The sequence below is a fragment of the Polyodon spathula genome, unplaced genomic scaffold (genome assembly GCF_017654505.1).
Source record: "Polyodon spathula isolate WHYD16114869_AA unplaced genomic scaffold, ASM1765450v1 scaffolds_764, whole genome shotgun sequence".
NCBI classification, from domain to species: domain Eukaryota; kingdom Metazoa; phylum Chordata; class Actinopteri; order Acipenseriformes; family Polyodontidae; genus Polyodon; species Polyodon spathula.
Window position 1 is genome coordinate 930,781 of NW_024472252.1, and position 16,908 is coordinate 947,688.

The 16,908-nt window shown below is 44.5% G+C and overlaps 2 protein-coding genes across 3 annotated transcripts; one reads left to right on the forward strand and one right to left on the reverse strand.

The window, feature by feature from the left end:
* Positions 1–2,464: 2,464 nt before the first annotated feature.
* On the reverse strand, positions 2,465–9,989 carry LOC121308659 (probable GPI-anchored adhesin-like protein PGA18). 2 transcript variants are annotated; one of them, XM_041241191.1, is made up of 5 exons: positions 9,098–9,989; positions 7,003–7,070; positions 6,087–6,533; positions 3,634–3,826; positions 2,465–2,756 (listed from the first exon to the last, which is right to left on the reverse strand). In XM_041241191.1, exons 2-4 carry the CDS (start codon positions 7,043–7,045, stop codon positions 3,648–3,650), a joined length of 669 nt encoding a protein of 222 aa, XP_041097125.1. In that variant the 5' UTR covers positions 7,046–7,070; positions 9,098–9,989; the 3' UTR covers positions 2,465–2,756; positions 3,634–3,647. The 2 variants fall into 2 exon arrangements, with proteins under 2 accessions (XP_041097125.1, XP_041097126.1); XM_041241192.1 differs by lacking the exon at positions 9,098–9,989 and having other exon boundaries at positions 7,003–8,391.
* Positions 9,990–10,701: 712 nt separating this feature from the next.
* tlcd3a (TLC domain containing 3A) lies at positions 10,702–16,904 on the forward strand. The gene is made up of 5 exons (XM_041241150.1): positions 10,702–11,289; positions 12,709–12,792; positions 14,214–14,430; positions 15,674–15,769; positions 16,585–16,904. The coding sequence occupies exons 1-5, from the start codon at positions 11,168–11,170 to the stop codon at positions 16,861–16,863; spliced, it is 798 nt and encodes a 265-aa protein (XP_041097084.1). The 5' UTR covers positions 10,702–11,167; the 3' UTR covers positions 16,864–16,904.
* The last annotated feature ends 4 nt before the right edge of the window (positions 16,905–16,908 follow it).

A 16,908-nucleotide genomic window follows, 5' to 3' on the forward strand; every position in this document is an offset into this window, starting at 1 on the left:
AGCTGAATTTCTCAGCATCTCAACACTTCCCAAAGCGATTCTCACATGATAACACCCAGCCCATTTCTGGAGAGGAATACGCGTACAGAGGAAGCTGCTAACACAGTGTTAGACCTTCCAGCTGGGTTCTTTACCAAGGTTATCTGAAAGGCAGGTTCGAAGCCTTGGTGAGAATATTTCAGAAAGCAAACGTTTTGACAGCGTCTTCACTGAAAACGTTTCATTGCAGCATTTCCTCTGAGTAGCTTGAGTCCTATTCATCTTGAAATACATGTCGAGCGCTCAATTTCCATCCCCTTGACAAAAAAAAGTCCAATTTCCCTTTTCTATGAAGACTGTTATTGAAACGAGCCAAGCCCTCTCGAGTGTAGTGTAGGAGCAGGCGAAGGTCAAAGCAAAGCAATCCAACTCCCTTTGAAGAAATGAGAAGAACTCGTTTAATGACTTTTCTTTCGCAGGCTTTGCATCTCAAGCTACTTTGGATTTTTGTAATAGTAAACTTTTTTTAAAACCTGTTTCGTACCCTTTTGTATGCATTTCCAATTTCTGTCTTATTAAACAATACCCTTGTTTGTCAACCACCGGGATCTTAAGCTCCTAGTAAAACCAGGAATGGATCGAGCCGCTATGCAATTGCAACCCTGCTTTTACTTCATTCAGAACAGGTGTAGCCCAATCGGTGTTCAGTATTGCATATAAACCTGAGAAAAACAAAGGCAACAATTGAACCGATGTGTTGCATGGCTGATAAAAGTCCTGTTGTCCTGGCTTGTCACTGAATGTGGATATTTCCACTGGCACTGTGAAGACGTGAGAACCCGTTTAATCGTCACGCCCGAGACAACATTTAACTGACGTCAGTCCTTTTTTTTTTTTGGCTCAGAGAAGTTACATCATTTCTTAACATGTTTGTTGAACAACACCTCTGAGTTTTGCACCTAATTATGACTTTCTGTTTCCGTCTGAATCTGAGTCACGGTCTCAGTGATTCTGACAGCTTCAAGTTAAACTTGAGTATAAGAGTCTTTGTCATTAATGCTGATCAGGAGGGTCACAATCTGATCACCTGATCGATATGCAGCTGTGTTTGACACTTCCCGCTCTGTCCTCCCTCAGAACTTAAAAAGTCGTTAAGGTTTAATACGGAGCAACGCGGCAGCCTGTGAAACGCTTGAAGTGGGACTCAGCGGCCGTGATGCATGTGAACTTATGCATTGCGAGAACATTGCAGGCTATCAATGCGTAGGGCGCACTTGTTTCTATACAAAGGAGATCATAGGTGAAAGTCCTCTCGTGTTTGCTGATCTTACCTTCTGCATATTGCAATGCTGCACCTCCTCTGCATCCTACCCGAATGCATCTGGTGTCAAAGGGCGCGACACGCTGGTTTCTTACCTGGTCTGTCATTCGAAGGAGCAGCTGATCGGCTCATAAAAAAAAACGCTTGATGATAACTGTTTTGAAGTTCAATAATAAAAGCGATTTCTTTTAATTTCTCTTCAATCTTTCTTCATAAAAAGAGCAAGAACAGATCGCAAGCGCGGCTCACAGTTTATCGATGAGGCTGCAGTGCTTAGGGGGGCTGTTGCTGATGAAGAAGATGCGCCAGCAGTTTCACTTCTTTGAATGACGGCTCAGGCTTTGCCCAGTCATCAACGTCTCCCTGCCTGTGTCGACAAGACCTGGTTTACAGAGCCATCTAGTGGCCGTTGGGTAGACAACACCTGTGTGTTTTTGGAACTGCTTGACCAACTAACTGCCTTCCTTCGCTTCAGAACAAACAGCCTGGATTTTCCCACATTTAAATTCAGCATCCCAGCTGATGGGACACGCAGTAATAAAATAAATGTACTGCAGATTTATTTTATTTTTTTATTGTTATAGCAATTGTTAGCAGAACTTAATTATGGAGACTCAGTTGCAAGCGCAGCTATTTTCGTTTTGCAATCAATAATGAATGGATTTATTTACCGCCTGCCGATAAATACTTCTTAAAGGCAATTACGAGTGCGAGTGTCAGCACAGCCTTAGCAAAGAGTTTTGGTCATCATCTCTCCTTTAAGATGGCCGGTGATGCTGTTCTGCGACAGGCTGCAGTACCGGTTTTTATCCACAGGAGGGCTCTGCTGCACCACAGTTCCCCTGCTGCACAATGGCTCCTGTGTTTGTGAGCTGGCTGAACTCGCACAGTGAGTCGCTCTCATATAAGTAAACAGCTAACCCTAAACCTAACCCTAACCCCAACCCTAACCCTAACCCATCCCCCTAACCCCAACCCTAACCCTAACCCATCCCCCTAACCCCAACCCTAAATGATGCAGCTGTCCTTTAAACACCACACCCCAGTCCCAGTCACTGCCCCTCGCTTGTGAGTTCAGATTTCCTGGAGCTTTCTTCTGACACAGATCAAACTTTTGGTCTTTCAAACCAACCAACTACAGTCAAAATAAGTGGAGTCGACACATTTTAAAACAATCGTTTTATTTGAATTCTGTTGGTTATTAGAGAATGCAAATATGTACTATAAATGGACAACACAATACGTTTTTAGAAAATCATTTTATTACAAGAAACACCGAACAACTTGTTCTGGTCGTTATTCATTTAATTTCATTATTTCTTGATTTTCTTGAACCCTGATTTGCCAGAGAATGTATTCAGTTGCCCTCTTTTCCAGGTAGCGCTGCCTGGGACCAACATGGGTCTTTCATGTTTGAATATTCTTTTAAAAATCCTATATTGGAGCATGAAATGACCTGTAAATGAAAGACTAGAGTCACTCTTCTATACAGACCGGATTGATGAATATATGTTCCCTTTGACTATTGGTTCCCCCAGGAATGAATATTCATTCCCCCTAAGAACCAATTTTTGAGAATATTGGTTCTCCTTCCACATATTTCTACCCCCCTATTTTATTTTTTTTTGTAACAAAGTCATCTTTCTTTGCATATAAGTCTATATCAATGCACTTCAACTAAAACCTTCATTTTGAGACCACTTTTCCTAACCCTAACCCTAACCCTGACCCCTCTGACAGGTCCCATCTCCCCTTCAATAACACACGATAACAGCCTGAAAACATTGCTCACATTTACCAGCATCACACATGCATCAGTTACATAAAAATAGGATCAACGACAAACACGCATGTTGGGGGGGAACACATGTTCGCTGATGGGAACAAATATTCGAGGGAACCAATATTGGTTACACCAACGCTAACTGAACTCCTTGGCTCTGACTTGACCACATTCTGTTTTCTGAATGATTTTTTTTAATGCATTTGTTTGCTGTGTTATTCCAGTTTTTTTAGTGCCTTCCCTTATAAAAGCTCACTGCAGTATTTTTGCAGTATTACCACACCTTTCCCATGGCTATACTTTGCAGTTTACTTTGATTTGCTCAGCATCTCTTGTTATTCTTCACAATGCTTGCCTGTGCTTTATGCTCAGTTACACTTTGCTATGCTTTTACTGTGGGAAACGTTTCTAAAGGCAGTTTGACAGTTGCATGGCGACAAGGCGCTATAAAAACTCAGTACAACAGCAGCAACCAGAAGAACAAACGTATCAGATTTAAAAAAACAAAACAAAACAAAACAAAAATCAAACCCTAGCTGTTAAGAAGGACCTGACTGGGAATGTTCAGTCTCCCACTCCGCGGTCTTCGCTCTGATCCGCTCCCCACTTCGCTTCCTCTTTACTCTGCTCCACTGCCTTGTCCCCGCACTCCAGCTGGATGTCACTGGGGGGGCTGCGTCTGTTGGGCTGGACTGCGTTGACTCCTTTTCCCAGAAACTTTAGTCCAACAGCAAAGCCGACACCTACCAAGATACAGACAGCGTAGGAATGTTCAAGACAAGCAGGGAAGTGCCTTGAACGACTTCACTGAAAACACTGCTGGGAGGTGGGACCAGAAAGCAACGTCTGCCAGTGTTCTGTTATTTGCATGTATTATTTTCATGTATGATCGTGCACGTCTTTATTTCCTGTGAAATTCTCGCTTCCCCTGCTTTTAAACTGCGTTCCACAGAGGATCAGCTGGGGCCAAAAAACTGGAGGTTTACTGTTAGGAGTTCATGTAGCTGCAAGGCAGGGTTGAGGTTTTTAAAAGGGTCGGATTGCTCTAAGTCCTGCTGCCAGATCATTTGAATAATGTACTAAACTGGCCGCAGGACTAGTGTGAGTTTCCAACCTGGGGATGTAATATAAAATAATGAATAACGTTTATTGACAAGCCGGTTGTCCGCTCAGCAAAACTTCTCGCTCGCAGTGGTGCGGATGCTTGTTAACTTCAGATGCCTGTCAGAAACACGGTTACAGATTCAGTCCAATCCAAAATCAAGACTAAACAAATCACAACAATCCAGGGGTGTCCAAAGTGAGTTTTTCCACTCCTGGTCTTTGCTCCAACCCTGTGGAACTGACCCTATTCACCATCCATCCAGACCCTGGTCATGATCTTATTTTACCTGTTAAACCTGGAGTGGAGTACTACTGGCCCTCCTGGACTGTGATTGGACACCCTGCTATACTCAACTGATGTCTCAACTCTATTGTGACCCTGCAGGTGATTGCTCTGGGAAACACTGACAAGGCCAGATCTATAACTGCAAGGCTTTTTCCTAAGCACACGGGAATGTACAGACAGCTGCAAATAAAAACATATAGAATGACTGCAAACAGGGGGAACTATAAAATGACATTTAGAGCTGGTTAAAAGTGCCTTGATTTACAGCAGTGTCTCCCCCGGCTGTATTTCTCACAAGTTCATTTTTAACACAGCTTATCAGCAGAGTCGCTGTCATGTTTGAACAGGGCAACAGGGCCAGGTCAGCAGACTCGATAAAAGGGAAGTTTTGCATCTTTATTCCTCATATTCAAGGACAACATTTCAGTTTCTCAGATTCCCAGCTGAGCAAGGAATTAACCCTATCTTATACTGATCTCCTGTATGACGGCTGCCTTGTATTTTCCCATCGTGATTCCCATTCTCTCAACGGAAATACATGCCAGTTCTACCCCAGCATTGCTGACCGGGAATTCGTACAGGGGTTACAGCTGATTGAGGACTGGTATAAAGGGCTTGCAGGTACCTATGTTGCACTGCAGTTAATTGAATACAATGCCGTTTTTATGTTTGTGGTTAGGGCTAGCGACAGAGAGCCAGAAGCTCAAAGCTGTTAGGAACTTTCCAGCACAAACTAGACTCTGCATCGGGGAAGGGGGGGTCCATAGTGAATGCTAATCTTGAGATCAGCTGCTGAATCAGCTGGGTGTTGATTGCTCGGGCAGTTTTTATGGAGCTGGTGCTGTATTTGTGTTTTTTTTTTTATTTTATTGCGCGCCCCTGTAAAGCACATTATGACGACAGTGTAAACAGCAGCATTGTTTGGCTCTGCAGTGCATTATATTCCACTGTTTTATAACACACACTGAATCGTTATCACTGTGTAAACACAAGCTGTGCTATCTAGCACGGGCACTGCATCGCTCTCAGCTGCTGGAGCCCTGCTCTTGTGTTTTTTTATTTCTGTGTCGGATGTCCTTGATGGAATTATGCCGTGTTATACCATGCTGCCTGCCAGTTATTATTCTCCAGGTCCTGTGTTGAGTTTTACTCTAGGTGTCTTACTCTGTTCCAATATGAATCGATTGCCAGCTTGGGAGAAGAAAATGGGGTCACAGGAGTCTTGCGGCAACACTTAATAATTCATAAAACATCTATGAATGCTAATTAGAGAGTTATTGATAACAACAGCCTACCACAATACGAAGCTGTAAACACGCATCTGAAACCTGCATTAGAAACCTTATCATTACTTTATAACACAAATAAAACTTCATTAAAATGACATTGTCTAGCCTAACCGTCCTATCTGGGAAGCCTTAAAAACTTTCATTAACACATTTATAAATGCGTAACGAGCAAGCAATGGGCATTCTTGCTTGATGAGCTCCCCAGCCAGGAACGCCCCTGCGCAGAGGATACTAACCCCCTTGTTGGTATTTATTTTGTATATTATATTTCAGGCTGACTCTTGAACTGTACTGAATGACGGGGTTGCATCACGGATAACTTACCAAATGCTGCCACCCCTGCCACGCTTCCCACGGTGATCCCGACGATATCCCCGGCCCACAGCCCCTCTCCCACGGTGGTGGGCGCTGTGGTGGGAGAGGAAGTGTTGGAAGTCTGCTCTGCACTTGTGGATGCGGTGGAAAGGGCTGGAGTTTCAGTGCTGTTACCAGTGTCATTGTAGATGGTGCTGGTCAGTGACGAGGCAGGAGAAGAGGAGGAGGACTCTGCTGGTGTTACACTGGTCAGTGACGAGGCAGGAGAAGAGGAGGAGGACTCTGCTGGTGTTACACTGGTCAGTGACGAGGCAGGAGAAGAGGAGGAGGACTCTGCTGGTGTTACACTGGTCAGTGACGAGGCAGGAGAAGAGGAGGAGGACTCTGCTGGTGTTACATTGGTCAGTGACGAGGCAGGAGAAGAGGAGGAGGACTCTGCTGGTGTTACACTGGTGACTATGGGGAATAAAGTTCAGAATTATGTATTGATTAACACATTAGGTCACTAGGAACGATCAAAGCAGACAAGCTACAGTGCAGTGGTCTAAATCTGGGTATTTATTTTTTTACTGTGATTTAATACAGCATTATTACAACTATGTTGATCTAATATATACAGCTGGACACAAAGCAGTCCTGCTGCTACAGTACGATTATAGTGCAATGGATTTCTATTGCCAACAGAAGCCATTCTACCATAGTAACACATCATATTGTAGCTGTAGTGCTACCATAGCCCCTCGGATAAGAGCCATTCAGTAAACTAAAGACCAACGGGCAAGTGGCTTCTTACATGGGCGTGGAAAACACTAGTTATCAGACCCAAAAAAATAGAAAAATTCTAGTGAACCTCATTGATGAAAGCACTCACATGAGCTGCATGATCATGGTGTTGAAATAATACATGGCCGGCTGCAGTACCCACCTGTGCAGATAAGCAAACACACCAGACAATGAGATGGGAGCATGGCAGCCTCTTCTGCTGGCTCAGTGCTAAAAACAGAAGGACCGGGTGTTAAAGCATCGTTTCAGCTGGAACGCACCTGTTTTACTTGACGATAGAGTTCCCGAGCTGACAACGTTTATTAGAGCGAACGCACAAATCCCAGCTCAAAGGGCTCTTCTTCAGGTGTGACTGGAAATCTAAAGAAATCTCAATTCCTTTTTCAAATCAATCCCCAGTTCCCAATTCCCAATTCCCAGTCCCTTTTAATCAATGCCAACACGTCACTGATCAAAACGGCAACTGGCAGCATTCTGTTACAACGAGCTTCTCGCAGGTTTAACAAGCACAGCGGTCATTGCGACTCTGAAATATCCACTCCAGCTCCTTCGAAGGGAATTGATTTGAAAAAGGAATTGAAATGGAGCTGGAATTGAAAATCAGGACCCTGAAATGTATATTGAAGGTCGACGCAGAGTGCTGTGATGCCACGCTGTATGTTTTGTTGAATCCTCCTCTGATATTAAACAGTGTAAGGGGTTCAGGGCGTTGCTGTTCAACAGATATTTAAGTGGCTCTTTGTGTTTAAAATTAGATTCAGATGCGAGCATCATAAAAAAATGATTACTTTATCTCTCATTTCTCTCCGCTCTTAAACTGTCAGCACGAACGTGACTGAATGTTTAGTGACATGGGAGTCAAGCCAATGGAAGATAAGAATGCCCCAGTTTATTATTCTGGGATTTTTATTGTTCATAAAAGGTTTGGGGAATCAAATTGGACTTTAACAAGATAGATTTTGTATAGTATTCCTACATGAAAAAAACATATCTAGCAAGTCTATATCAACATGGAATCTTGGAAGTATGCTTACATACTTTTGTATTTAATCTGTTTATTTCTTAGAGTTCATTTAAATATATTTTAAACATCAATATGTTCGTTTCATAAGCGAGGGGTGTTTTAAGTATAATATGAATGCATGGCAGAATATATTTCGTATATATTTTACGTATGACTCGACAGTGGAAAAAAATCACTTTTCAGTAAAGTCCAGAAATGTTCATCAGAAGGCTGCACTGTTAACGTTGTGTAAATGAGCCTGTTTAAAAGGGTTGTTGAAATGTGCACACATTTACAGCTATGTTTACAGTGCTGCGTAACGTTACCATTCTTTTTTGAAATCTAAATTTTAACCACAGAACTTTCCAATGATATTTCACATGGGTTTGTTTTGCTTCCTGGCGTTGCCTATTGTCTTGCAATGACAGCTTTAATCAATAGGGTGTCTGTCAATGGTAGAAGCCTGCCTGCCTGTCTACCTGCTTGCCTGCCTGTCTCCCTGTCTGCCTGTCTGCCTGCCTGTCTCCCTGCCTGTCTCCCTGTCTGCCTGCCTGTCTGCCTGCCTGCCTCCCTCCCTGCCTCTCCCTGCCTGTCCTGCCTGTCTGCCTGTCTGTCTGCCTGCCTGTCTCCCTCCCTGCCTGTCTCCCTGCCTGTCTACCTGCCTGTCTACCTGCTTGCCTGTCTGTCTCCCTGTCTGCCTGCCTCCCTGCCTGTCTCCCTGCCTGCCTGTCTCCCTGTCTGCCTGCCTGTCTCCCTCCCTGCCTGTCTCCCTGCCTGTCTCCCTGTCTGCCTGCCTGTCTCCCTGCCTGTCTTCCTGCCTGCCTGTCTCCCTGTCTGTCTGCCTGTCTGTTTCCCTGCCTGCCTTCCTGTCTTCCTGTCTGCCTGCCTCTGTCTTAATCTTTGCACACATGCTTGATGTACTGTGTTTAGACCAGGCTTAGAAAATAAGCCAACAAATTCTAATTTAGATATATATTTACAAGCTGCAAGTTTCATAGACAATCAACATATCCAACTTTTCTCATCTGCATATAATATAGACCATGTGTGCAGACAAACCACCAACGTTATTCTTTATAAAGCTATGCCACGGCAAATGTCTACAGTAATTTGCCAGTTTATCTTGCTTTTACTACACATTTACTGTGCTTTACAGCAGCTTTACTGTAGCAGTGGGTATTTTGTATGATTTAAAAACAGAAATAAAACAAGAAAATCCTCTGGTTTAGCTCACCTGCACCTCTGCTGTGTCTGTCTGTCTGTCTGTATCTCTGAGATAGAGTCGGTATCTCTCAGCTCTCATCCGCTGCCAAGTAGCTTCTGCACTTTGTCTCCTGGAGAAGGGATTTTTATACGGGAATCTTCATGGTAACCAAGTATCCAGCAAGCAGCTGAGCGACTGAGATAAAGCAAGCAATCCAGAGCCAGGTGGGGGCGTGCCATTGCCTGGGAGTTCTGTCATCTGTCATAAAATGATGCACACGCAGACCATTGGCTGGGGCACGGTGGCTGGGGCTTGCCCGGCGATATAACACAGGCTAGGGCATCGCAAACAGGAATGCTGGAAGTAGGGCTGGGCCAGGGGGCATTGCCCCTCTATAGCTGATCATACCCGTTTGCTCTGTTCTGCATTTGATTATGGGTGAACTGCAAATGATGTCAGTTGACTAGAAACACATTAGTAAGTGAGTGTTGGAGACCACTCTCTGATGAGTACCGTGCTGAACATCCTGCATAAACACGCTGCCTCTATATGCACAGATCGATGTACAGTCGCTGTTGAAGAAAGCTTTATTATTTATACAAAGAGATCACCTGTATGATTGTTGCTAGTTATATCAAAGCTGTTGCTTCCAGAACGTGCATGCTTTTTGAGGAAGGACCAGCTTGAGCTGATTCCACGGTCCCTGGTAACAGGTCATTCAAATCTCTAGACAGTCTTGTATAGTGTGTCTCCCAAACCTCCACCTCGTTTCTGGATGCTCCAAAGGGATTGGCTATCGAACCGAACCCCGGCTCACTGTGGCACTGCAGCACCAAGTGCCCTGAAATAGTACCGGGCTGTGTTCCAGTACCAAAACTGGTTCTGCACAGTATGCTACCCAGTTGCCAGTCCACCAGTTCTCAGGAACGTTTGCAAGCATTGCAGTACAGTACCACAGTACAGTAGCCAGCTGTAACGTTGAATGCATGTGGGGATGGCAGTACTGTGAGGTACTGTTCTACCACTGGCTTCCACCACTGTTTGTGCTGCTGCACTGTTCTTAGTTAAGTACAAGAGGAATGCCAGTAAAAGCTTCTGATTGGAATTGTTAAGCTTCTTAATCTCTGGCCAGCACAGATTGTCTGAACAAGGGAACCCCTGTGTGCTTATTAAGTTAAAGACTCTCGCTGCCGTTCATTAAATTTTCACCCTGCTAAAGCCCTCAGCTGCTGCCCGACACATTTAATGAAATCAGACAAACAGAGAGAATGATTGAGAAGCCACACACTTTGAAATGAAAGTTAAAAACTAATGAGAACAGGGTAAGGCTTGACAAGCACGGTCAAGTTAGACCTCCAGGGTGAAGTTAACCTATTGGGTTTGGAGTAATACAGCCATTTTTATAACTGACACGAACCAAGGGTTGTCAATTGTAAAGTTTGAACACCTGCTCTGTGTGCTTTACACTGGGGGGGGGGGGGGGGGGGGAGCCAGCGGCAGGTAATACATCTGGCCGCTAGGTGGAGCTCGACATAAACAATGATATTTTTTTCCCCACAAGCTGTTCAAACAAGCCCCAACCCCCCCTCTGTTTTTTGGTAGAAAGGGCTGCACGTCGAGCTCGAGATGAGTGCGTCCAAAAACGAGTAATGCGACTCTGTTAGAGACAGGGAGGCTTACAGGCGACCGCCACTAGGAACGCTTTCGTGCTTGCTCGTTAGATATGTTTTAAAACAGAGGCGGCGGTCTGCAGAAACGCTTTGTAAGAATAGCAGTCGTTTTTTTAAATTACAAAATGCAATTTTTAATATAAAGTCTTATTTTTGTAATGTGCAAAGCGGCAGGCTTTGCGCCAAGAGAATAAAGCAATCAATCCCAGGTTAGCTTCAACGCATGACACTGCTGAAGCAAAGCGAAAAAAAAAAACTGCAGCAAGCGGCACACAGTGGTGAGACTGAGCGAGTGCTGCGTAATGTGCAGCCCAGCACCGCGGACTGCAGGGCACCCTTCGCGCTAACGGTACCAGGACGCGCTGCTGCTCTTTAAAATAGCTTAACATTATTGTGAAAAAAAACTAAACGGAACCTGATTAGCGCAACAATGTTACACGTGCTGGTTTTGGGTGCTGTGTTTTTCCCTGGTTTATTCCTTCTTGCCAGAAGAGTTCTGGCCAGCGTCTTCAAGCAGTGGAATAACGCGGACCTGGTGCTTGTCAGCGAAAGGTACGCTTGATTGATTGATTGATTGATTGATTTTTAAATCATGTGATCTGTACTGCTGTGTATGTGTTTGTTTCGGCGGTAGAGGAATACATAATTATAAGGGGCTTATAACGGCATTACAAACACTGTGTGTGTATGTATATATATATATATGACCATTAGAAATAATGCGAAACTGTAAATCATATAGTCCAAATAAATTGTGTTGTGCTACTCTGTAAAGCGCCGCTGCATTTGCTAGTATTATTTGGGGTTCTGCCGCTGTACAGTATTGATAAATAATTTATAGAACCCAAGTGAAAAATTGCTGCTGTATATTGCAATTTGAGTTTAAATTGTGTTTTAATTTGATGCGGTAATAATAATAATAATAGCCGGCGCTTTCTTGGAGGAGCTGCTGTGGTTGAAACGTGTTTTGCTCATACCGGTGGTAAGGATCGCTTTGTAATCGATGAAGGGAGTGCGGTTTTAGGGTTCTTGTGCTGTAAGAGGTGAGGTGACGTCTCTTGTTTGTTATGGTAATACTGTCTGTGGAGGCCGCCTGCTCTCTACAGGAAGTGCATGCAGATGCCCCGTCTTAAGTTACCGACATGTCACCGGCTTCGTGTCGCTTCTCGATACTGCACGTCTGCAATATAAAACTCCACAAAGCGCCCCCCTTTCAACACAAGCTGGCGAGGAAACACAACGCGCGTTTATTTCCCAGTGTGGCCTGGATCCGCTAGTACTGCGCTGAAGGAGCTGAACGAAGCGGAACGCACCTGGTCGCGTGTTCGTGCCTCATTGGTTTACTTCTTAATTCGTTTACTGTGCAGTACGGCTCACCTGCAGTGCTGCTGAGTCGGCCTTTTTCCCCCCAGTAGATCAGAGTTAAGCAGGTGAATATCACTGACTCTAGCATGCATATATTACAGCCTTTAACCAATCTAATTGCTGTACATCATAATAATAAATATGTGTTGCATGACACAAATGAACGCACCACATTCATACTTATAGCTGGGATGGAAATAAGACTCCTATTGCATAGCAGGGTCACCTACCTATTTAACATAGTAAAACCAGGAATGGATCAAACTGCTATGCAGTGGGGAGTCTTTATTTGCAGCCCTGAATATCCAACCCCAGCATGCACACTAGTAGTGCATCTCTATAATGTATTCAGAGTGTGTGTTGATCTGGTTCTTATTTTCAACTAACTTCAGAATTCCAAGCTAAGACTGTAAGAGTCTTAGGCAGTGCTTTGCTGTTGCCACTGTCTAAGGGTGACAAGTTCAAGTCTTCTCAGTTTAGGTGATAAAACAAATCTGGAGTGGGGTTGAACTGCTATGCAATAGGGGTCTTCTTCAGTCCACCCCTAGCAAGACAGTCCTTCTCTCAGTCCGTAACTTTTTCCGTGGCTCTGCCCTTGTTTTGCAGGTGTGTGTCCACGGTCCATGCTTTGCTGGCCACGAGCTCCGGCTTTATTGTGGTCACAACGTGCAAGAATGTGATGACCGACAGGTAAGGGTAACCAACCACAAGTCCGTACCACGTGGCGAACCGTGGGATTCAGTCTGACCAGTTAGCATTGGGACTTTGGAACCTAATCAACACAAGTATCTCCTACTTATTAACCAAAAGGTGTGAGGTTTCCTTAAAAATAGACCGAGATTGCACCTCTGCAGGATACAAAAAAAAGGGACCATTCATTTAATACAAGGGCCCTTTAGTTTCATGTACTTGTTTAATGCAATTCAAAACATTTCCTTAAGTTAAGACAGGGGTTGGGATGGGAGTGGGGACTACCAGTCAGTAAATCTGCTGATAGAAACCGGTGAGAGAGCTGTTTTCACCTTCTAGATGCAGAGTCTGGCAGCCAGGTTATTAAAGTGTGCCACTGTCGGATTATCTCTGCTACACACTGGCATTCCAGATCCTCTTATCCTGCAATAACACAGCACAGTGCTGTTTGAAGAAACGACTCGTTCTGCTGAGGTATCCCTGGCCGGTGTGATATCCTGGACTTTGTCTCAGATATTCTGCAGACTCTTATCGCCTTGTACACCTGATGCTATGCAGACCACTTCATTATTTATACAGCAGGGAGCCCTGCACCTGTAACGGGTGGCAGGGGGAGGGTTTGCTGTTCTTTTGTTGTGTTTTTTGCATGTGCTGCACCCCTCCCCCCGTTGCTTTTTAAAAGAAACGAAAGGTGTAGTATTTCATAGTCCTGAGGTGACTGGAAATGTTCATTCAAATGGAACAGTAACAGCTGACATGCCTTCACAATCTGACCGCTGGCCTCGGAATCAGCAGAGGCAGCCGGACAGACCCGAGGCAAAGTCCCTTAAGGGTCACAAAGGTGATGGTTGGAGTAAGTGGACAGAGATGGCTGACTAAGCAGTTAATCTGTTTCTCGTCATGCAAAGGTAAGCAGCATTTCGGATGGAAAGCGGGGGTGTGTGCAGTAAAGTGGAAGGATGCTGGGAGACCTTTTCCCAAATGCAGGGTCTGTATTAAAGGAGGCAGGGCCAGTGTTGCACACACCAGCTCCAGTTAGCAAAAGTGTGGCAAACGCATGGCTTATACGGCAGGCTGGTAGCTATGCGTGGAGGAACCGAGCCTTTCCAACCAGCACTGTTTGCAGCATCCAGCCGGTGCAAGGCTCTTATTAACTGGTATTGCAACCACAGCCCATCAAATGTATAATAGTTATCTTGCGTGGATGTAAGGAGAGCAAAATAGATAAGCCCATGCCTAGTAGTGTGAGCCCGTCCAGGGTTCGCTGCCACCTTAATTAGGCAAACCTAGATGGAACTGCTATGCAGCGAGGCATCTTACTTACATAGGGGTCAGCTAGTGTATATTATGCAAAGCCGGTGCCCCAGCGTCATGAAGAGGAGGAAGCGAGTGACGATTGTGTTTTGTTTCCCCTGCCCCAGGCACTGGCTTGCCACAACCTTCGTGTGGTTTGCAATGCCCTACATGGCTTACGATATCTATGCCATGTACCTGAGTCACTGGTACCGGTTCCAAGTGAAGGGCCACGAGGACTATCAGGAGCACTCCTTCAGGACGCTGAACATGTTTCTCAGGAGAGAATGCCTGCTGGTGCTGCATCACATTGTCCTGCTGACCATCCTGCTGCCTGTAACCTTGGTAAGATTCACAGTCCCAGTTAAAAGGAATCATTTTCATCACACGGCACCCACTATTACCCTGGGTCAGGAGGTCAATGCCTCTCTTTCAATTCCTATTCTAATGCCTATTCCTTCGAAAGCAATTTGAATTTATGTTTTAGGGATATAGTAGTCGACTGTCAGTGAAGTCAGTTGAAGTAATGTGTTGCTACTGCGAGAAGATCGTTTTAACAGAATGCTGCTCATTGCAGTTTTGATCAGTGACGTGTTGGAATTGATTTAAAGGGAATTGGGAATTGATCTCAACCCTGATAGCTCTGTAAACGTACAAATAACCACAAACTTAAAGGACTGCTAATTGTACTGAAACAGTTTACAGAACGCTTGCATTAAGAGTTGATTTAAATAGTTTTTAAAACATACTGTATTTCCAATCACTTCTGCTATTCAGCAAACAAACAACAAAAAAACCTCAGCATTAATGAATTCAACATTTTTTTTTACTGAGATGAAAACGTTATTCTCCTTGTGTGTGTTTCTGTGAAGTCCCTGAGTAAACAGAAGCACAGCGAGACTGGCCTCTGAAAGATCGTCATCTTTATCATTCTTCTAAACGGACAGCAGCGACTCGCTCGCTGCTCAATAAGACGTCAGTCACCGCATGTCGCAGTGTTGTTATGTGTTATACCCGTAATGATGAGTTAAAGGATGTATTACACTGTTCTCAACCCTGACTCTTTGTACGCGGTAAGAGAACAGACGCTGAGCTTGTGCACGGTTGTGTGTGCTCTACGATTTAAGAAATAAATACAGAGCTGAAGAAATGCAAAGAGAATCGCCTGCCTATTTTGTTGAATAAACCCTCTTGTGTCATGAGAATAAAGTCGCTCTGCAAGAAATGTGTGATTGCATTTGGAGCCTGTCGCTTCACATAGGGAACTTACTGTGTCACGCCAATAAGTGAACACACACACACTTTTTCACAAGCAGATTTGATCTGTGCACACGCATCGTTCCAGCAATGTGTTTTTCATGTTTCTTGTGTACAGGAATGCAACTTTTAACTGCCCTTTTGTAGCTGTTTCAGCTGTTGTGGATTATGCTGTCCACTGGTTTACACAAAGCGACTGCAAGCTTGCGTAGTGTGTGTGTGTGTGTGTGACACGAATCCTGGGGTGGCTCCGTGTGCTCTGCAATGCTAATGTGTTTGTGTTCCATCTCTTTGTCAATAACCCTGCTGCTGCTGCTGCTGTCTTTTGCAGTTCTTCAGAAATGAGCTGGGGGATTTCTTTATAGGATGTCTGTTCACAGCAGAGCTTAGCACCCCCTTTGTATCTCTGGGAAAGATTTTAATTCAGGTAAGAAACTGTATACAGTAACCAAGCAAGTTTTATTCTGAATCCCTGTAATTGCCCTGGGGTTAGAGTTAGCTTTTAAAATGAAGTGCATTGTCCTGTTTACAAAAGCAAACATTTGTAAATCTTTTTTTTTATTTGGCATGCTTGAATTGATCAGTACTTTTTGTTTATCTGCTAAAGTTTACACTTTCATTCCCTCCAGTGTTGAAGTCAGCATTGTAAAAGCTAATCCCATTCTAGTCTTGGAACCGTTACAACATGAAGCAATCTGATCGCGTGGGCAAATATTTGCATTGGGCTGACAACACTTAGTGTATTGTTTACGTTAGTCCTGGTAGCCATTTGCAATTCCTTAGCTAATGTAGCCACCTAGTGGCAAATCGAAAGCTTTGCAGCGCAGAAACTGTATGCATGCTTAGATCAATACAAGTTAATCAAATCAACGGTGCTTGAGTTAAAACAAAGCACCCAAACCCCCAAAAACCTACTTGATAGATTTTCAAGCATAAAAATTTGCACTTTGGTGTGATTTGCTGTGTTAGGCAAACACCCTTTGCATGCTTTTGTAGGAAAAGGAAAGTGTACAAGATGTTGAGATTTTACTGGAGGGACACAGTTCCTCAGTGATCAACCTCTCAAGTTCCTTTAGGGAAGCCGGAGGTCGAAGCTGTTGCACAACTTGCAACAGGGAGATGCTGCTTATATATAACACACATTAAATGCCAGGAATGTCAAAAAAAGCATAGTATTGGACAGTGTTTTACGGAAAAAATCCAGTGACTCTCTCTCTCTCTCTCTCTCTCTCTCTCTCTCCTCTGGGGTTGCAGGACAGTGTCCTCCACAAGGTGAACGGTGTGATGGTGCTGTTCACGTTCTTCCTGTGCCGGATCCTGCTTTTCCCCTACATGTACTGGGTGTACGGCCAGCATTACAGCATCCCAGTCTACCTTGTGCCCTTCCACCTGCCTCTCGCCCTCACGCTGGGCAACATCTGCGTCTTGGCCCCTCAGGTCTATTGGTTCGTCATGCTGTGCAGAAAGGCCATCCGACTGTACCAGCGCGAGCGCAAGATGCGGGAAGCTGCCAGCAACTAGCACCCCCCCCCCCCCCCCCCCCCCCCCCACCCCTCCCCCCTATCC